General features: G+C 43.2%; 1 protein-coding gene across 3 annotated transcripts in view; it reads right to left on the bottom strand.

The window, feature by feature from the left end:
• Positions 1–18,828, bottom strand: part of ITGA4 (integrin subunit alpha 4) — a 70,141-nt gene extending 51,313 nt beyond the window's left edge. For 2 of the 3 annotated variants that reach the window (XM_084892585.1, XM_084892586.1), the window contains exons 1-2: positions 18,138–18,812; positions 17,651–17,772 (exon numbers count right to left, since the gene is read on the bottom strand). In XM_084892585.1, the coding sequence (XP_084748711.1) occupies positions 17,651–17,772; positions 18,138–18,334 (319 nt within the window). In that variant the 5' untranslated portion in view covers positions 18,335–18,812. Of the gene's footprint in view, positions 1–17,650; positions 17,773–18,137 lie in introns of all 3 variants that reach the window. The other variant, XR_014795769.1, reaches the window with a different exon arrangement.
• Between the last annotated feature and the right edge of the window lie 3,166 nt (positions 18,829–21,994).

The raw sequence follows: 21,994 nt of genomic DNA, 5'->3' as shown, positions 1-21,994 counted from the left end.
AGCAAATGAACACATCATGCTTATCCCCAATGTTTTTTACCTTCAACCACATGTGAAGTGCCCCAATCCCTGCTTATGTGTCATCTTATATTCAGTGCACAATGGGGGCGGGGGGGGGGGAGGTAAACTGTGAGTTATGTAACTGAGTTACTTGATACAAATGTGTTTCCTCGAAAGGTGGTTTTTATTTGTAGAAATGACTGGGAGGGGAGTGACCAGTTTACACCAACATAGACTGTGCAAAATCAATGGCAATGTAGAATGCTTGGCGAAGAATTCCCACCTTTGCTTGGACCATGTATCTAGCATTATTGACAACATCTTCAGAAAACTTTATTAAGACACACCTTGTATGGAGACATTAACAATAAAAGACAGTATGGTCTTCAGCACTGAAGTCGGGTTCTTGAAGCTGAAAGGGGATGACTGAGCATGTGGAAATCGGCTCAGTATGTAATGAGCATGGTGACACCGACTAGCATGGAAAGCAAACTACCCTGAGGTTTATATTTAGTTGATGGTGACTGCTCTCAACAAGGGAGAAAAGATGTTAAAAGACAGATGATCTCAGTAGTAAATAAAAAAGCTTTGGTAGCACTTTGGCAAATACACGAATAGAAAGAAAACTAAACATAAGTATTACGCGTGAGCAATATAGTACTCCTAAACTGTACACAGTGGTAAGGTTTCCCTTCTGTTGGAGTGGCTTCTTTGCTTTATAGCTAGTATCCTGTAGTCGAGTAAGTTCAATTAAGTGATTTTTAGGGAAGAATAAGGTGCAGGACCTTACGAATCCTTTTGCTGTCTGCATTTCCACCCTCTTCGATTGCCATGCAATAGCCTATTCCACCCGGGCTTCCTTCCAAAGGCAGGCCGATGTATTTGCATTAGTATGATTGGAAGAATGTGGAACTTGGGTTTGTTTACTTCACTTTGAACACTGGTCACTGTGTTCATACATTCATAGGAACCATTTTCTAAGTCAGGCACTGTCTCCTCCTATAACCTTAACCCCTCAAGTTTCCTGGGCAAACTCAGAATGCCTATATCAATAAGGCTAATAGTTTGAAAGCAAAATTATTTGCAGAAAATCATCTGGGTAGGAGAGATTTTGTTTTAAGGAGTATAGGGAGATGAATTGTGTATACACTTGTTCGTTCTCCAAGATGTTGGTCAGGGAAAAAACAGCAAAACCATTAACACAGCAGAACTGAAGAAAGCTTCCCAGTCCCTGGAAGATTCTGTTCTAGTTGGCTCAGGTGAGGCCCTGACTACCCCAGATGATTCCCATGATCTGAAAAGAATTAGCAATTCTTCTGGTTTATGTTGTGCTCTGGCCAGGTTTCCTGTAGAATAGTGACTGGCAAGGCCCACCTATTGGCAGGGGCTGCTTGGAGCACGACAGTGAAAGGAAGACACCTAAGGATGGGTCTGGAAGAAGAATGCTGGGTTGATTAGCAATGTCTATTTGGAATAGGAAGAATCTTGCTTCAGACCAAACCTTGGCAAAAGATAGTCCCAGTGGAAACGTAAGGTCTCTATGTTAAGACTAAGAAAAAGAAAAAGGAAGAGGGAAAGAAAGAGAAAGAATTGTATTGTGTGCTTCGGTAGGTAAGGTCTCATACAGAGTTTGATTGTGGCTACATGATGTCAACATAATGGAAGGAAAGTGAAAGAGACTGACATGAAATTTTAATGTTCATTGTGATGCAATTTTCAGTTTGACTTTTCAGTAAAATTGCCAGTTGTTTTTTTGTTTTTTGTTTTTACTAATGTCAAAAACAGATGATAAATGATAGACCCTGTTTACCTGAAGTTGAAGTTCTTATTATTTACAATAGACACTTCAATTAAATATCTTCCAAGAAAATACCAAAGTCTTCTAAATTTACAATCACTAAGGCAACCAAGTAGGAGAAAAACTAAGGACGGGAGAGGAAGAAGGTCACAAATAACACACATCTCTATTAAAATGTAGTATAATATAATGGGCACTTTCATCAACATTATACTCAATATTTAGAAACAAATTTACTGTTCTAGAGATGCACCCCACTTTTTTTTTAAGTAAACATACAATAGTTGAGAACCACACAATACTATGTTAAGTTGCTTGAGAAAAATGGCTAAAGTTTTTTATCTGCAAAAATAGTGAATTGTTATTGTTTGCTTCTTGGCCGAGTCTTTAAATTTAAAAATGAAGACTAGAGAAACACCTGTGTAACAACGGTTTTCTGGAGCCATCGAGGGTTCCACCTCGTATCCTCTGTTTTCGTTTTAGCTCCACCGGGATGTCACCACTGCTCAGAATCTCACACTTTAGGCTCACTCACATCATAACCAAACTACTCACTTTCCCACTTTTTTGGTGTCCCTTCCCTCAAACATCTTTCTCTCCATGTCTGAGAACCTCTCAGGTCTTTGGGACTTACACCAATGCACCATGCCCCCACCCCCATCCCCCACTTCTTAAGCCTCTGGCCTGAATTACACCAGCATTCCTGCTTCTTCAGCTTGCCCATGGCAGGTCCTAGGACTTTCTCAGCCTCCATAACAGAGGGAGCCAATTGTGAATCTCCTTGTAGATCGATTGAAAGGTAGATAGATGGATAAAATCTATCTAGCTACCCTGTCGGTTCTGTTTCTCTGGTGAACCCTGACTAATACAAGTACATTATTTATTCACAACTATCCTGTCTACTTCCCAGGCTTAGTAAATAATGACCTACTTCATCTTGACCAGTACTAAGTCTGGTTCATGACTAGCCCATCCCCAGCACAGAGCCTGGAAACGTGTCCTGAAAATGGAAGTTCAATAAATGAAAAGCAATTCAAAGCTTTGACTGGTTTGTTTTGACCGAGTATCTGATCTTCTATTTGTGTGTTTTTATCTTAACGTGAAATGTGGGCACAAAAGGATAAATGCCCCGGCAGAAAGGAAATTCACAAACCAACACAGACATGAGCCAATTACCCTTCCACACAAGAAATAAAAACGAGTTCTAATCAGTGAACAAACAGACTCACAGTTATGGAGGGCTCTCCTTTGCTTCCTAACACACCTTCTGCGGCCACGGTCATACTTTCAGCACCGGTTACAAGACAGGAGCAATTCAAAGAGTGCCCGTAAGTCCCCACTACCACGCTAGGGCTTTCCTTCATTTCCAGGAGCTTTTGTGTATGGTTTTCTTCTTGAATGCTTACAGAATCTTGGCAGAGAAATAAAACCTTCTCCTCATCAGTTTACACTCGGGGCCTCCTCCAGAGCTTTTCCTTCACCTGGCTTGCTCTTAAGGCTGCTCCTTTATCACGTGGTTCCGGCCTTGACCAGGCCTGAGGCTCACCTGGGGAGAGTTCTGAACAAATCCTGACACCTGGTTCCTGCTCCCAGCGGCTCCCTCCGATACGATTGGCCTGGGTTCAGACCCAGGCGTCAGAATTATCCTAAAAGCTCCCTGGGCAGTTGTAGTGTGCCCTTGGGCTTGTGAGTACCTGCTCTGCCATGTAAATGCTGTGCCTTTCCTGCATTATGTCATATCTGAAAAGAAACCATTTCCTTTAAAAAATAATAATAGAGGGAGGGGGCGGGCTATAAGGAGTCAATGGGGAGGGGAAAATGGAGACATATGCAATACTTTCAACAACAAATATTTTTATAATAATATCTTCTTTCCTCCTTGGTTTTGGCTAGATATTGAAAAAGGATATCAAATGCTAAGTAAATTTTTTTTGGTGTGTGTGTAAATTCAGTATTTCTAATGTGGCCAGAAATGATGATGATTAAAACCGGCATGAAAAAGATAATGTCAGGAAACTGAACATCATAAACAAACTCAGATTATCTTTATTTTTGACTTAAATGTCAGGCTGAAATTATAATCTGGTTTTCAACTCAGCTCATTTATTACCAATGTAAGCTCAGTCAATTAAATCAGCTTCATAATTAAGAAAGTACTTTACATGGCTTAACATAAAAGAGGTCAGCAGAAATTAACATGTGATAATTTTCCATGCTTTTATACAACTAGAATGACTAATCCTTAGCACAGTTGAATGCATTTTCCCAATAGACATTAAAAATACAAAGCTATATTCTAAAAACTGAAATCCATCTTTCTCTTTTTTATTTTTCATTTGGGAAAGGAAATATAAAGAAGTATGCTTACTGCTTCATTTTTAAAAAATTTACATCTACTGATTTTTATATCAGTATATGTACATATGTATATTAATATGAATAAGTGGTAACTCCAATAGATGAATATAAATGATGTTAGTATAAAGCCAGTTAGGTACACTTTTTGCCACCTCCTTTTGTTGCTATTCTTTAGTGTCATCGTTCCAAGTTCGAAAATATGAGACTATGGAAGGGTATTCGATCTTGAATGTCACCTCCATGAGGGCAGGTACTTGTATTTTGTTGACTGTAACACTCCCTCAGCCCAGAACAGGGCCTACCTGCAGGAGGCTGGAATGAAATATGTATTTGCTGAGGGAGGGAATTCTGAAGAACATTATACCACTACAAATCCTTTACTAGATTTACTGATTATTCACTGCAGCGATTTTCAACCTTTTCCATCTATGGCACACATAAACTAACTACTAATATTCGGCAGCACACCAAAAAATATAGTTTTTCCTGATCTGATAAAAAGTAAATAGAATAGGCATAATTTTGATTCATTCACACCTCTCGTGGCACACTGGTTGAAAATTGCTGCTTTACTGCAATAATTACACCAAACTCTCAGGGATCTAAGCTTTGGAGATCTTCCTTCACTACTATTCTTTCTTTCTTCTCTTCTAACACATTGCCTTGAGTTTTAAGATGGTAATAGATGGCCTGAAGGAAAACCATGTTTTCTGGTTTGAAAGTCCTTACAAAGTGGGGCATGTGAGCAGGACTATTTAAAACGGAGAGTCAGCTGGGCCCACAGGAGGTGCCTGTCTGACGGCCTTTGCACAAGGATTATGGGGAGTGAGTGAGGTTTGTGTGAAGTGCTTGGGTCAGAGCTTAGCAGAGAAAGCAAACAAATGTTAACTGAAGCTAGCATTGTTATTATTTTAAGGATTAATCTAAACATGTGATTAAACTAAACATATGTCATGGAATATACCCTCCATAAAATATTGGTGGCACTTGTCACTTAATCCTTATCTTATACTGCAGCTCATTTACTTCTCACAGTAGCAGCAGGGAAGACTAGTTGATCAATCCTACTTTACAGATGAAAAAATTGAGTCTTAAAGAAAAAAAAAATAATTTGCCCCGTGGGGCTAGTAAATGGAAAATATTAGAATAAAAAACTTGTCAGAACTAGAAGGTCTGTTACTTCCCACTACCCTATCTATAATACATATATAAAAGGCTAATATATGAAGTGTCCCCTCAGGAGTTCAACTGGGAGACCAGGAGTTCAATCTCTTGCTATAAAATGCACTGACCACCAGTGGATGGTGCGGAACAAAGGAAGGCCCCAACCAGTAGCTGGAAGGCTGATTGCTGGCCAGGCCTAGGGACCCTACCAGTGAACAAATTTTGTGCACTGGGCCTCTAGTAGCATATAAAATAGAAGTCTACAAATATTTCAGATGTATGAATTAACTGAAGTCATGTCACTAAGTTTTTTCATCAGAAAATGTGTAAAATGTCACTAATCTGCCCCCATACTATATAGTCAACTCTACAGTGTTCACGAAAAATGTCATTTACTTGGGTCCCTGTCTTGTCCTGTGCTTTCCCTCAATTTAGATCAGTTCTCAGTGTCTCGGCATTTCCATCAAGGAAAGACCAAGAGGAAAAATCAGACTCACAGTTCTTCTTTCATCACTTGTTGACAGCTTGAGTAAAACACTCTGTGGGTAGGGGTGCCTGGGACATTTGGTTCTAATGCCATGTTTGCTTTATCTGCCTGTGTACTGTGCTGTGATTTCCCCATCACTTCAGACATTTGATTGGGGCACTCTGTCTGGCTGTCTAGCTACGAAGATAGATATATGTATCTGAACAAGTGATGTAACTTCAAGTTTCAGAAAAATAGTGAAAGTCCTTACTTCCACCAATTACTTTTTTTATGTTGAAGTTCTAGTCCATTTAAAAAGTCATATATGTTTCTTAAATAATCCTGAAAAATGAATGACTCTTGTTATATTCTATGTTATGTAAAGAGTCATTCATTCATACCTTTATTTGTAGAAGCAATAATTACTGAGTGAAAATAATTATACAATTCATTCTTCTAACTATATTAAGAATATTAGAAAAAACATGTGTGATTCAAGGCGAACAAATCAATTCATATATGACAAAATTATAAGAATTACCATTTCAGGGTTATGAAGATTACAGGACATTTATGGCTGTGGATGCAAGACTGCCTGGCAACTAGTAAGTGTTCATTAAGTGGTAAATGCTTCTGCTCCCCAGCATACCCACATTATCTTGCTTTGGACTACACCAGCAGAGGGAGCTCACAATGCTGAGAGCTTTGACCAGCAGTCAGCTTTTTAAGCCTAGTGGCCCCTTCTTTTAGTTTTTCTTATCAAACCTCAACTATTAAATCTATTATAATAAGTTTATCTTATTTAACTATTTAGTTTCCCCATGCATCTAATAAAACGTGATGATGTTTCTAAAAGATAACAGTAATGTGTATTAATTCAATAGTAATAACAATTTATATAATAAAAAACTAATATGCTAATTAGACCAGATGGCAGAATGACCTTCTGGAATGACCGGTAGGTAGGTGGGGCCATGTGGCCATGAGGCAGCCAGGGCTGTGAGGCCCCTTGCATGAATTTTGTGCATCGGGCCTCTAGTTGAGTAATAAAGAGTAAAATGCCCATGTGTTAGAGGTGAAATGGGACACGAGAGCACTAAACTTCCAGCTTGTGTAGTGGGAAACAAGAGTCAAACTATCAAAATAAACATTAACATTAGACACCATTCTCAAAGTATTTTCTTCCTAGAAAAACAGGTATTGAAATGTTAGCTTCTCAGATTTCTTGTCAAAATCTAATAATGACTAATAACCATTCTCAACTTATGTGAGAAACAGCTTATATAATCTCAGGCCTGAAAATGCCAATATTTCAGTCCTCTTTTTCATTTCATTTCATTTCATTTTAAATACTTTTTTAATCTTTAGATTTTTATTTATTTTACTTCATTGTTTCCAGAAAGAGAGCTGAACACTGAGGTAAACATCTGCAGAGGGTAGTGCCAACTTTAGTGTTGCCTTTTTATAAATCGGGGCTGATCCTGAGCTACCCATGAGGCCCCAGAACTCTGGAAAACCTGGTCATTTATGAGCTTGATTCTAGGTTTAGTGTCTCTTCCAGGGATCTTAGGCCCAAACTCAAATTCCTGCAGAAAACCTACACAAACCTTTTTACTAACTACACCAGAAAAATATACTGCAACTTGTCATAATTGAACATGAGTGAACATAATTTAAAGATGGACCATTGTCTTACAATAATTGCTAATATTTATGATATGCTTCCTATGTATATATTAACTCATTTAGTTTTCATTCCATCCCTATGAGTAGGTATTATTGTCATGGTCCCAATTTTACAGGTGGAGAAGCTGAAACAAAGGGAGGTTAAGCATCTTGCCCCAAATCACAACCCTAATTAGTGGAGAAAGGATTCAAGCTCACACGGTTAATTAACATCTATACTACCTTACAATGATCTGCTATTAATACTTTCCCCTATTAATGTAGGAAAAGAACCCAATATTAACATTATTAATAATTCTATACTCATTTTATTTCTATAATAAATCTACTAAGCTGGTAACATTAATTTCCAACATTAAAAAATTCTCTACTTCCATGGTTTCCAGTTAATCTCTTTGTCTTCAGTATTCACTTGAAAAACTATCACTAATATATGAATACCATTTTGAGTTTCTTTGAAAGAAGAAAACACAAAAATGTTTACAGAAACAAACTCTGGGGAAATCTGCTCTGGCTTAATGCTAGGTGGGCCATATTGAAGTTCTGTGCCTGGTTTGGGAATTCACAGGGCAGAACAGAGGATGTCAGGAAGACAGCAAGGCTTAAAAATACAAGAGAGAAGTATCAATCAGTCAGGGAGTGTTTGGCATTGCCCTGCACCAATGGAGGGTCAGACTGAGATGAGGAGTTACAGATATTAGCAGACATGTCTCTATAAAAAGCTTCAAGGATGGGATAAAATGTTGCAGAGATAATGATTGTGAACAAAACCTATCAAACATAGAAAACGTTCACAGGAAAAACAAAGAATAGTATCGGGGTGAGGTAGACCTAGAAAGATTTCACAACAGAGGGTGTGCGTGGAAAGAGTCTTCATCAGGGTGTCTAATCCACTTGACACGGTATTTCCCATAAAAAGATCTGGCAGCTAAGTCTGCATGTTTTCTCTTCTCATTGTGCATCACAGACTTTCATATAAATATTTCCTATCTTTAAAAAAAACAGATTTTTGGAGGTAAACTGAGAGCATCAGCACAAACACACTGCATTATTGAGCCCAGTCCTATCAGTTGTAAGACCACTTCCATGTTTCAATTTGATATTTCAGCTACTTTTAAAATTTTTAAAAATCCTTGTTTTTAAAGATGGTCAGGTCCCAGCTCCCATCTCTGGAGTGCGTGTTATTGTTTAGACCGCCTGGTACAAACTGATGGACACCTGGGAACCCAAGGCTGCCTGCACTTCTTGGAATGATGCTGAAGTGTGCAGCAGAGGATCCCACCCAATCAGAGAAATGTATCCATCCATTTCATATGTATTGAGCTTTTACTATGTGCTCATCAAAACTGGTAAGAACTGGCTCAACTACTCAGGGGTCTACTCTTCCGGGAAACCATCTCTAATTATCCAAATTTCTCCCCCAAACCTACACAGTGTGTGTCTCTATGATCACACTTAGGATATTTTCTCATCATTAACTGCTCAACTGAGTTCTTTGAGGGCTTCAGCCATGTCCTATTCAACTTTCCATTCCCAGTACCTAGCATAAGTAATTGACAAAAGTTGTACAATTAATGAGGAACCTAATTAAAAGAGTTATTGAGACTTGCTTCCATATTTTCTCACTCTTACTTCTCCTCAACCCTCTAATCTGGCTTCACCTCTATAACTGGAATACCAAGGTTACTAATGGACTGATTTTATCTGAATCAAATGAAATCTCCTAATTTTTTCCTTGCTTGACTCTTGGCAACTTTCCCCCTCCCCCCAACCCCAACTCAACAGCAACAGAATCACAGTAACTAGAAAAAGGAAGAGACAAGCCTGTGACTGGAGCGATTTTGATCCTGTCGATCACTCACTCTTCTCAAATTCTCTCATCCTTAGACCTCTGTAATGCCACACCAACCTGACTTCCTTCCCATCCCTTCTTCTCAGGTATTTTTTCAGGCTTCTCTTCTCCGTGGTTCACAACCACGGAGAAGAGAAGAAGAATATTCGTATCATTTGGGAACCTATAGAGAATCCTGATGCCCTATTAAGGATTCTGCACTCGATTCCAATGAGTTCATCAACCTGGAAGCTCTCCACACTCTATCCTTTGAGTTTTACGAAGGCTTCATTATATAGGCTCCACTATATAGGCATAATTGATTAAAACATTGGCCATTCCAATACCAACTCGTGATTGATTCCACCTCCACCCCCTTTCCCCATCTTGGAGCTCATGGGAGTGGGACTGAAAAGTCCGCACTCTTTAATCATCTGGTCAGCTCCACTAGTAACCAGCTCCATTCTTTTTCTTTAATAGTTGCCAAATTTTTTTTTATTGGTTTCAGAGATAAAGGAAGGGAGAAGGTGAGAGACAGAACCTTAAATGAGAAAGAAACATCAACATCCATCAGCTGCCTCCTGCACACCCCTGCCAGGGATCGAGCCCACAATCTGGGCACATGCCCTGACTGGGAATCCAATCAATGTTTAACCACTAAGCCACACCGGCTGGGACCAGCCCCCATTCTTAAGTGAGGTACAAAAGCCGCTTCATTAAAATAACCATAGGTATCTTTGTCTCTCTTATTCCTCAGGAAATTAAAGGGTTTTGGGAGCTTTTTGCCAGAAACAGGAACAAAGACAAAATATGTACGTTTTTCTTTCTATAAATTACAATATTACACTTATCTAGACCCACTTCCCAACATCTTGGGGAATAAACAGCAGTATTCTTAAAGTTCTGCAGGAGACTCTAAATAGCAGCCCGAGTGAGTAGGGCAGCATTGTTCCAGCCACTTCTCAAATGGGAGCATCCTCAGGGATCTATCCTGGGCCCTCTAATCTTCTCAGGATGGAGATTTCCCAGATTAAACTCATTAAACTCCAGGGCTTTGACTGCCATCTCTGTGCTAATTGCCTTCAACTCTGAATTGCTGGTACAGACCTCTCCTGCCCGCCTGACCCCTACCTCCAACTGATGACTAGATATTTACTTCTGTCTCATAGGACTCAGCACAATCATCCAGACAACAGCCCACGTCAGTCCATCTTTGAAAACTTCTCTGAATATTTAAAAGTTAAAGCACACTTTTTTTATATTAACGGTTCCCAAATGAAGGATTGGAGGTCACATATGAGAATCAACTGTGGAATTTTTCACTTGCCTTTTGTCTGTATAAATTAGTGTATCATTTTGGGTTAATTTAAAAATACATTATGTCCTGGGGGTTAAAGAAACGTTCCATCTCTCATTGAATAATGATCACATCCTGCTGAATCTGTCTTTTAAATAACTGCAGAATCTCTGTTTTTTCCCCATTCTTACTGCCACTATCTTAACCCATTTCCTCCAAAGCATTCGCTGCTCTGCGACCAGAAGTATCTAAAACACAAATCCAATCAGGTCACTCCCCAGCTTTAATTGCCATAGGACAGATTCATGATCCTGAAGGGAGTTTAGGAAGCTGTGCCCAAAACAATCCCCGCTTACCTCGCCAACCTACCCTCCGATTTACCTTCCACAGTCCAACTGCACGCATTTCTCTTTCAGTTCAAAGACCTCGGGGTCTTCATGCACAGTTTGCTCTGTCTGACACCTTTTCCTGTAACCGCCCTCTGACTCCTGATTTCCATTAAGTTTTCCACATGAACATCAGTTTCTCAGGAAGACATCACCATATTCTCCTACCTCAGATCTTCTCCCCATACTTTCCAATAAGAACCCAATAGACTGTGAACTTGCTGGGGCAAGGACCATGTGTCTTCTGTGTGTCCCGGTTCTGGCCCTTCATCACCCCTCAATAAATGACTGAGTGAATAAATGACCTCCGTGTACAATGGATTACCGTTACTGACCCCAGCACAGCACCATCAGGGGAGATATTTGTTAGTCATTGGGAATATTACCACAGTAATCAAGTAAACGTAAGGGCAAAAATAAAATGCATTTAGAAAACCTCATCTCTCCAATTAGGTGGAACCCATTCTTTTAGATGGAGTTTAGGAAACTGCTGGAGATCAGGGAACTTAGTTCTCTTAATGTTACAGTTTATCAATGAAGCTCTCTGTCTTGATTTTTCTACATAATTACCATGACAACCTATGTTCACAGATGATTTTTCAAAATGACCAGTCTGTATCAACTCAGCCTCATAAGCTACAATTTGAAGAGTAGCACAAATGAAAAAGTTACCAAGTACATATTTAGAGTTTCAACACTGGGAGGTTTGCCTTTTAATGTTCAGCTAATAATTCCTGTAAATCACGCAGAAGTGAGAGTGTGGTAGTAATCATAAATTTAATGATCCAATGCCAATTGACTTAACTTCTTCCAAATAGGTTATCTATAATAATAAAAGCATAATATGCAAATGGACCAAACGACCAAACAGCAGAATGACCTTCTGGACGACCACGCTGTGACCGGCACTGGAGCCAGGCCATCCAAGGCGGGTGCAATGTGATTGGTCGGGGATGCTAAGATCGCTCCGCAGAGGGAGGCCCAGGCTACCCTCTGCAGGTGGATTGCTGGGGGAGAGTGGGGGGGCTCTGCAATAGATCACCCCAAAGAAGGAGGTCCAAGCCACCGGCCGGGGGGTGATCAATGGGGGGGGGGGGGGGCTCCACGATTGCCCCAAAGAGGGAGGCCCAGGCCACCCTTTGCGCAGTGATGGATTGTGGAGCCCCAGTTAGGTGGGCAGGACTTCCCTCTGTGCAGCATGGATTGTGGAACCCCTGCTGGGTGGGTGGGGCCTCCCGCTGCTGGGCGATCATCATGGAGCCCTGTGATTAATTGCCCAGCAAAAGGAGGTCCAGGCCAGCCAAGCCATTGTCCCCCGCAGAGGGAGGCTACTGGAGGCAGGGGCGGGGGCGGGGCCAGCTTCTGCCAGCCAGGCCTAGGGATGCTACCAGAGGGGTCCCGGATTGTGAGAGGGGGTAGGTCGGGCTGAGGGACACCTCCCCCCCCATGCATAAATTTCATGCATCGGGCCTCTAGTATAATATAAACCAGGAGGCTAGCGAAGGGAATATAATTCTTAGAAAGAAATCTGAAGGGGAATAATGATGACTGACTTGTGATGGACCATTCTTTGTAGCAAGAAAAAGAGAGGCACTAGAAAAAGATCTAGTGCTTGTACAATGCTTGGTCTGGAAAAGAAAAGTGAAAGTATTATCTATTTATGCATAGACACCTGCTAAAAAGTTAGTGTTAGTTTATGCAGGAAAATTATGTTTCTCTAGATTAGTGCTATTCAACAGGAATATAATACAAGCCACATATAAAGTGTTTAATTTTATAGTAGTAACATTAAAACAGTTTTAAAAAGGTGAAATTAATGTTAACAATATACTTTATTTAACTCAGTACATCCAAAATATCAAACATGTAATCACTATTAATTTTTCACTATTTCAACATGTAATCAATATCTAAAAATAATAATAATAATAATAATAATAATAATTAATAATGGAGCCCAGCCAGCGTGGCTCAGTGGTTGAGCATCGACCTATGAACCAGGTCATGGTTCGATTCCCAGTCAGGGCATAAGACTCAGTTGTGGGCTAGACCCCCAGTGCGGGTGTGAAGGAGGCAGCCGAACATGGATTCCCGCTCATCACTGATGTTTCTGTCTCTCTCTCCCTCTTCCTTCCTCTCAGAAATCGATAAAAAAAAAAAAAAAAAATTTGCCGAAACCGGTTTGGCTCAATGGATAGAGCGTCGGCTTGGGGACTGAAGGGTTTTTGAAATCCAGCATGCAATTTAGAGTACAGCACCTCTCACTGTAAACTGGCCAAATTTCTTGTGTTCAATAGCCACAGGTGGACACTGACTATTGTATTGGGCAGTGTACCTATGTAACTTCAGACTAATTGTGTGTGTGTGTGTGTGTGTGTGTGTGTGTGTGTGTAATGCTATTAGGGCAAACTCCAAAGTAATGAAAGATCTGAAATCTTTTTTGAATAATCAATTAAATAAAAATTTTAAAGTATGATTTTATAATCCTTTAAGCATCTTATTATGTTCTAATTCTTTGAATATTGTAATCCATGGATGGAGTATAACTATAGTAATACAGTTGTGATTTGTGATGCCTTATTATAACAACCATCTTCTATCGAAGTTTCTTTTTAAAAAGCTTCAGGAAGGATGCAAACTGTGAGTGGAAAAACAGCCTGACCAGTGTGGCTCAGTGGTTGAACATCAACCCATGATACAAGAGGTTACAGGTTCGATTCTCAGTCAGGGAAAATGCCTGGGTTGCTGGTTTAATCCTCCAATAGAGGGTGTGCAGGAAGCAGCTGATAGATGCTTCCCTCTCATCCATGTTTCTCTCTATCCCTCTCCCTCTAAAAAACCAAACATATAAACAAAACAAACAAACAAAAAATGAGAAGCAACTGGATGAGCGGCAATCACTAGCGCCTCCTCAGATATGACGTCTCTGCGAACAAGACTGGGCTCAGACCCTCCAGATGGAAGACTAGCTTCCTTTTGGTTCATCCAGGGAAGTGCCAGGGGAGTGAGAGGAGAGCCGCTTCTCAGGCAGGCAGGCAGGCAGGCAGGGAGGTGAGCGAGTCTGTCTCGCTGCAGGATGAATGTGCCTCTTCCACAGCCAATCCATGTCCTTACTCTCAACATCTCACACCCTGAACATTCTAGATAAAAGGGCATTTGCTGCTCACTTTAGACTATAGCTATAGTAAATATACCACAAATGCAGCAACATTATCCACAAAGATAGGGGAAGCATTGGGGTGGGTGGATATTAACTCCTTTTATGGGGAATTGTCTATTTGAATTAAACTTTGATCTGAAATTCTGAGACCTAAAGGCTAGTCAGAGTGTATAGGATTTTGAATTGTGCCGGAGATAGGCACCAATGTAAGAGATCTTTCAACTTCATCTATGGCTTTTCAAGTTAAGCTATTTTAAATGAAAGAAAATACCTATTGGCATGGCAATCATAGCTCAATATTTAGTTATTATAAGGTTTTTTGGTTCAGCCAACAAAAAAATATTTTTCATTGCATTTCATTTCAACTGTTACCTTTTAATTAATACTCTTAACTTTAAAAAAATTATTGAACTTATGGGTGTGACATTGGTTAATAAAATTATATAGGTTTCAGTTGTACAATTCCATAATACATCATCTGTACGTTGTATTGTGTATTCACCACCCCATCCATCACCAAGTTTCCTTTCATCACCACTTATTCCCCCTTTACTCTCTTCTTGGGTAAAGGGGAGATACATAATCCTATATAATGAAAAGCTAATATGCAAATCAATCAAACGGCGGAACAACTGGTCGCTATGATGCGCACTGACCACCAGGGGGCAGATGCTCAAAGCAAGAGCTGCTCCCTTATGGTCAGTGCACTCTCACAGGGGGAGCGCTGCTCAGCTAGAAGCAGGGCTCATGGCTGGGGAGCGCAGCGGTGGTGGCGGGGAGCCTCTCCTGCCTCCAACGAAGCACTAAGGATCTCTGACTGCGGCTTAGGCCAGCTCCCCTAAGCCTTCAGTCAGACAGCCCCCAAGGGCTTCTGGACTGGAAGAGGGTGCAGGCCAGGCTAAGGGACGCCCAGGTCCCCCACCCAGTGCATGAATGTTGTGCACTGATCCTCTAGTTTCTTTATAAAAGGAAGAGAAGATGCACTGTTTAAAACATTGCATGAAAAATGATTTTAGTCAATTCTTTTGCTAATATGAAAAGCTAGTACTACAGCCATTAGTGTTGCAATCAGTGATTGAATAGAAATCTTGTCTTCCTTTTTGCCTTTAATTAGCCCAAAATTTAAAAGTTAAAAATATCCTTTTGGCTTGTCATTTCTAATTACTTCTCTTATGAAAGGTTGACAACAAACTTTCGCTTTGCTTCTATTCATTCATCTATCAGTATATCTTCATTTAATTTGTGTTTGTTATGCATTTACCTAATTTCTCTAAGGATATCTCTGTAGTTGACCCCCATGTTCCAAATGCCCAAAGAATTTAGGTTTTCCTTCAATTTTAACAGGTGCTATTATCTGAAATTGTATATAATGCTCTGACATCTTCCAGTTAAAATACATAGAAATAGATTCCATGACCTTCCAGATAGGAATTGAGTGCTAGGAACCAGCAGTTATAATGTCATGGATCAGAAAACTATGACAGGATAACAGAAATGACATTTCTACCTCTTGAAGTCTTGTCAAGATCCTCTGGCAGGTCAAGGTTGCCTGCTCCACTCATCAATTCTTTATCCCACAATCCCCTCATGCAATGAAAATGATGTTTTACAGAATTATTCCAAATAGTGTTATGCTTTTATAGTCTGCTCTGGGGGGTGGAAGAAGCTTCATGAGTGACTGGGGCTTATTCTACATGCTACTGACAACTCCGAGACTTTATGGATGCTCTCTGAGTTAAAAACAAAAATCCTGTTATATGCATACTCTATTTGAATTCATTCTAAATGAAGAAAACCAGCTTCCTACCGTGTTTCCCTGAAAATAAGACATCCTCTGAAAATAAGACCTACTTACGGGTTTCCCTCTGAGTGAAATATAAGGCATCCCCCGAAAATAAGGCCCCCCCTAGGCTCTGTCTCAGAATGCTATTGCTAAACATGAGAGATTTGGTCCACTGATTCTGAAAGAAATGGAGTCACAAGAAATTCACCAGGAAATTCAGGAATTGGATTGTTATGATGATGTTCCAGAAGATGATGACATGATTGTCATTGAATAAATGAGTAAATTCTTGATAGTGTAGGATTCACAGTTTGTCTGGTTTGTGTTGACAACTACCGTACTACTGTACCATATACAGGTAATCAATTTCCTTTTAACAATAAATGTGTACCGTATTCTTCTTCATGGAAAAATAAGACATCCCCTGAAAATAAGACCTAGCGCATCTTTGGGAGCAAAAATTGATATAAGACTGTCTTATTTTTGGGGAAACAGGGTAGTTTGAGAAAAAGCAAAAACTACTATAAAAAGGGGTTGAAGGTGTAATAACTAGCTTATCTCAAAGTCTCAATATGAAAACGGTACCAATCATAACCTTTTATTCACCATTTACAGATGACTCATCAGCTCAGCAGGCAACATGTTGGACTGTTCCTTTAATTTAATTTGCACTGAAGATGAGGACATAAAAGAACAGGGCTTGGACTTTGGCCCCAAGCAGCCCTGGCTTTGACTTGAGGTCCCATCTTCCCTCTCAGGAGCTGAGTAGCCTTTAGAAGGACTTGCAACCCCCCGATTCACAGAGTCCTCTGTGTGGTAAGTAGGAACAATGCCCATATGACCCAGTGGTGCTGAGAGGAAAACGTTAAGCAACCTAAATAGCTAGTGCCTAACAGTATTTGGAGCAAGATCGCTCTGAATTAGTATTAGTTCCTCTTTCACACCCCACCCCATGTATCTGTGCAAAGCAAACTTGCTTTGTGGTGCTTTGAAACGTGAACTTTCTCCCCTCCCCCTTCAAAACGCATATTCCAAGTCATCATAAATCTAAGAAGAGACCTTAAGAAATGACTTCCCATAGAAGTAGCTATTGAACATGAGCGTTTTTTGGGGAGATAAAACCAGTTATATGTTCTGGCTGATTTAATTGTATGAAGGATGAAGATGCCGGTTTTTCCTGAGCCCTTCTTTGACATTTTTTTTTCCATATGCTAATAAGTAAAGCTACACCGTTTTCTGTCTTAGAGAGCCCTCAGGCTGCTTGACAGGATGTGGGATCAATTCCAACCGCTCTTCCTGATCTGCCCCCAGCCCCCTTGTCTCTTAACGAGGCTGGTGGGTCAATGATGGAAATACAGCTCTTTAGTCTCGGCTTAGCTGCATCCTGCTCTTCATGCGCTGAGACCTTAAAACGTGTTTGACAAAAGGATGGGGGAGGGGGAAGGTACCATAAAAATGCCCCTCTCCGAGTTTAGTCAGAGTTATGTCAGAGTCCTGCAAGCATCGCTTCAGGGCTTGGCAAAGGCGGGAGAATGGTGACAGAAGGAAGTGTGAAGGAGCAAAGGCGGTGTTGGGAGTTGAGTGAAAACCGTTAGCTTTTCCTCAGAAGCAGGAGGCACCATGCGTTCGTTCTTCCTGCACTTGTGTGGGTGACCCAGGAGCCCCAGAGCTGGGCGGAGGGTTTGTGTGTGCACTCACTCCTGCTCCCAGGTCCTACTCACCCAGCTGGAGCTGCTGACAAGTCCGGTTCGGGTTCTTCCCGATCTGGCATCTGTAGATGGCCCCGGGGTGGACCACGGAGGCGTTGGCCAGCCAGTCGGCGGTGGGCGCCCCCACGACGAGCCTGCGGAGACGGAGACACGTGCGCGGGGCCGGGGCTGAGCTGCGCGGACTCGGATCTCCCCCCCCAACACACACAACCTCCCGGGGAGCAGCTGGCAGCCGGCCCGCCGCCCTCCCCCGCCCGCCCTTCGCGCGCCCCCGGGCCTCCCGAACTCGCAGCTCCAGGGCCCGCGCCAGGACGCACCCCGGGCGCTGCCACCCCGAGATAAGTTAGTCTCCCGGGCAGCTCCCCAAGGAGCCAGCCACCCCCCTCTGCCGCCTCCCGAGGGAGGAAAGTTGGAACCCCCGGCGGGCAGTCCCCAGGCATCCTTTCCAGGGCCCCTCCGGGCTCGGGGATGCCCGGTGCGCCCGGACCCCGCTCCTCACCAGCGCTCGGGCCCGTGGCTGTGCAGCACCACCGAGTAGCCGAAAAGCGTGTCGCGGGGGCCCTGGTAGAGCAGCGCGCTCCCCGTGTCCACGTTGTAGGGGCGCCCGGCCGGGACCCCCAGGCACAGCAGCAGCATCACCGCCTCCCGGACGGCGGCGCCCCGGGGGCCCGGCCCTCGTCTCGCGTCCTCGGCCATGCGCTCCCGGAGGGGGACATCCACCACCGAAGGGCACGGTCCCGGGCGTCGTAGGGGATGAGGCGCCGCCGAGGGGAAGGGGGCCCCCAGAGAAGAGGTTCGGCGTGTCCGGTGCCAGCAGCGGGAGGGAGGGAGGGAGGGAGGGAGGGAGGAAGGGAGGGACGCGCAGAAAGAGGGAGGGGAAGTCGGCCCCGGGCGGAGCCACCGCCGCCTGGGATGCAGCGCCCGCCCGCCCTCCGGACCCCACGCCCGTTCCTGCCGCGGGAGGGGAGGTGCGGGCGCCCTGGGATCCGGGGCGCGGGCCGCTGGGTGGGGTCCCGGGCGTGGTGCTGAGGCGCCTGGCTGTGTGCGTCCCCCCTCCCCCACGAGGGGCTGTAGGGGGCGCTAGGAGACCTGCCAGCCTCCTCGGAGAGCAGGAGGACTGGGCTCTGGGGCTTTGCAAGAGTGGAGCTGGAGGGAGCGTAGGCTTCCCCTTTTGGCTGTGGTTGGGGCCTGGCCGCCGAGCGGTGTGGCCCCAACCCGCCCCACGTGCACCCACCGAGAACGCGGGGCTTCCGCGGCCCAAGGGCCACCACAAACCTGGGCGCCGGCTGCTGGGGCGGGGCCGGGGGGACCCTCTAGATCTTGCATTGATAATCAGCGCTATACCTGATTTTTGCAGCGTAGGAATAAGCAGAGGGCCAGGATGGAAAACAAACAAAAGGAACTCCTAAAGGCGCCGGAGGTCCTTTGGTCACAAAGACCGTTAGGGTTACTCACTTCAGGACTCAAAGCCCTGCGTGTGAGCTTTGGGGCCCAGGACCTTCCCCCCACACACACACTTCCCCTCAGCCCTGGGCTGCCTGAGGACACAGATGAGCAGCCAGCCTCTCAGGCTGAAGGGCAGGAGGTTGGGGCCCTCAACTGTTCAACAGCCAGGCGGGGCTAAGCAAGCAAGGTGGCTTGCCTCACTTGAACCAAGAGTCCAGTTCTTGCCTCTCCCCCTTCCCACGCACCCACTCACCGCCAGATAGCCAGTGTGAGGTCAAGACACAGACAGCATCAGCCTCCCAAGATGTGCTGGAGACCAGGGCACAGCACACCCGAAGCGGTTAGAGTCTCACCGTTAGACTGTCCTAATGCAATCCAGACGTGCCTCAGGCTTCTTTCTTGAGCAACCAGAGAGACTGCCATAGGTGATGGGCTGATATTTGGAGACAAAGCCAGTTATTAATTACTGCTATGTGAAAAAGCAAACAAAAAAACCACAAAAATGAAAAAAGTAAAAGGGCTTCTTAAGGTGTGTGAGGTGCGTGTGTGCAGGCGCACGGGTGCACATGAAAACCATGCACGCTGAAATGTCACATCTTACATTGTAATGGCAGATCTGTCACTAAAGTACTTGTTCAATTAATCAGTGCATTCGTTGAGCAAGCAAGTTGCAAGACCCACAATACCACGGTGAGGAAGGCAGGGTAAGCCTTCAAGGAAAATGTTTAGTCAACTGGTAGATGGGCAAACTTACACTTACTAGAGAAAATTCTGAATGCTTAAGGGACACTTCGAGAGAGATTGGAAGGACATAGTGGGTTGAGTTAGACAGTTTGAGAGGAGGAAGAAGCGTGGGCTCCTGCAGGGCCAGGTAGAGAAACTGGAAGAGGGGGTCTTGGTGGCACATTTAGGGGTCCACGCGCAGGCTGGTATAATAGGAGGCTGACTAGAGAAACAGAGACACATCGTGAACCTCCTAAGCCAGGTGAGAACATGCAAGCCTCTGCTCGGGTTGAGAGAAAGCTGTGGAAAGGTTTGTCTTGGTCAGCCGTGTGTTTCAGAAATGTGAAGAGAAGATGGGATACAGGATACCTGATAGTGGAGGCTCCTGTAGTAAATAATGAGTAGCGAGATTGATGGCCTGCACTAGGAAGTAGCAAAGGAGGAGCAGAGGAAATAATAGACTCAAGTGATATGAGAGGCAGAACCCAATAGAACTTGGTGACAATATTGGTAAAAATACAAAGATGGAGCTGAGATGAAGGAGTCAGGATGATGCCCAAGTCCTGAGTTTGGGATTTGAATATATGATGTTAATTCATAGAGAGAGAAAAAACACACAGGAGGAACAAGGTTATACATGCATGTATGCATAGGAATGGGCACACACATGAGCCATTTAAGGATTAGATTTGGAGTTTGAGATATTTCTGGAAGAGTAGATATTTTAGCCAAACCCAACCACTTTTTACTCTTTTGTCAACAGACAAAAGAAGAGCAATAGTAATCTCTCCTATTATTTGCAACCAAATAAAAGGCAAAGAATGGTGCAAAAATGAAATGAAACGGCTTCCAGAGAAGTAGCTCACAGGGCCCACAGAGAAGGCTCCTTTTGCTCTGCTTTTCCTCTCCAAGCTTCTTTCTTTCTGAGCAGATCCACATGCTGACTCCAGCCCAGCTCTGCAGCTAGCGCACATTGGCCTCATTATAAATGAGCAATCCCTCTTGTTTTACAGCCACATTTCCATTTGGGGCTCAGGAAGTAGTTGTCTCACAGGCCCTTGCAGACTCTTCAGACTTGGGTAATGTCAGAGCCACAGATCTGAACCCATATCTTTTTCTCTCTCTCCCTTCTTATGTGATAAAATCCACTCAACACAATTCTGTTCACAGCCTAATTAAGGCGAGGAGCAGCCCAGAGAGCATTCATGGGGCAGGACCTTATTTCTATGATTGCGGTTATAGTTATGATTTCACCACTTTTCAAGAACCAACTGCCCTGTGTTAGCCCAAGTTTCCTTCCTCCAAGGCTTTGAGAACAGTTCACTTTTCCTAAGTCAGCAGAAATAAAGGGTGCTTAATGTAGCTTTGACAAAGCCTGTAGCTACTGCTCTCTCTTTAATCAATGCTTTTGTAGGCAAGTGTGAGAATCTGATGGGAAAGGGGAACGTGGAGGGGGGAGAAAAGGGAGATTTTAAAAAACTACCCATGCTTATCTGTAACCCTCAACTGAACATAAATATCCAATGATTCAATTAATATGTGTCATTTGATTAATATGTATCAAGTGCCAATGTGTGCCAGGAATGACTTTAGGGACTCAACAAGCTCTCTATTCTTGATAAGATGCCCTCCCAGGAGAGAGGATCCTAATATGGGCTCACCCAACTTCTCGGTTGCTATCAAGAGTGAACATTTCTCCTTCCTGAAAGCCTCTCTTTTTGTGATAGCATTATTTTAGTCCCAACACCGCCTTCCTATCTAGCCATTCTGAGTCTTTGCTGGCCTCTTTCCCTTCACCATAGTGCTTGAGAGTCCCAGCGCTCTGTCTGGGTCCTCTGTCCTTCTCTTTCCATATCTCTCTCATTGGGAGCTCTAAACCTAAATGTCTTTATGTCTTATGTCTTTAAATACCAGCCAAATAATATCATTAAATCCCAAATGAGTCCTCAGTCCATGTCTCCAGTATGGCCCTCTCTTCTGAGCTCCAGGGTCATATGTTTTACTGCCTTCCGGTCATCTCTAGCGGGCATTGTGCACATGGCATATCTAAAAAAACTGAGTTCTGATTCTCTCATCCCACATCTAAACTAGTCCTCCACCCAATGCCTTTCTTTTGAGAAAATAACAATCCATCTGCCCAGTTGGTTGTTTGGTCCAGAAATTTGGAAAATAATTCATGATTTCTCC

This window comes from Pipistrellus hanaki (genome assembly GCF_964339955.1).
Source record: "Pipistrellus hanaki genome assembly, chromosome: 8".
In the NCBI taxonomy this organism is placed as follows: domain Eukaryota; kingdom Metazoa; phylum Chordata; class Mammalia; order Chiroptera; family Vespertilionidae; genus Pipistrellus; species Pipistrellus hanaki.
This window is presented reverse-complemented; position numbering and strand designations above follow the sequence as displayed.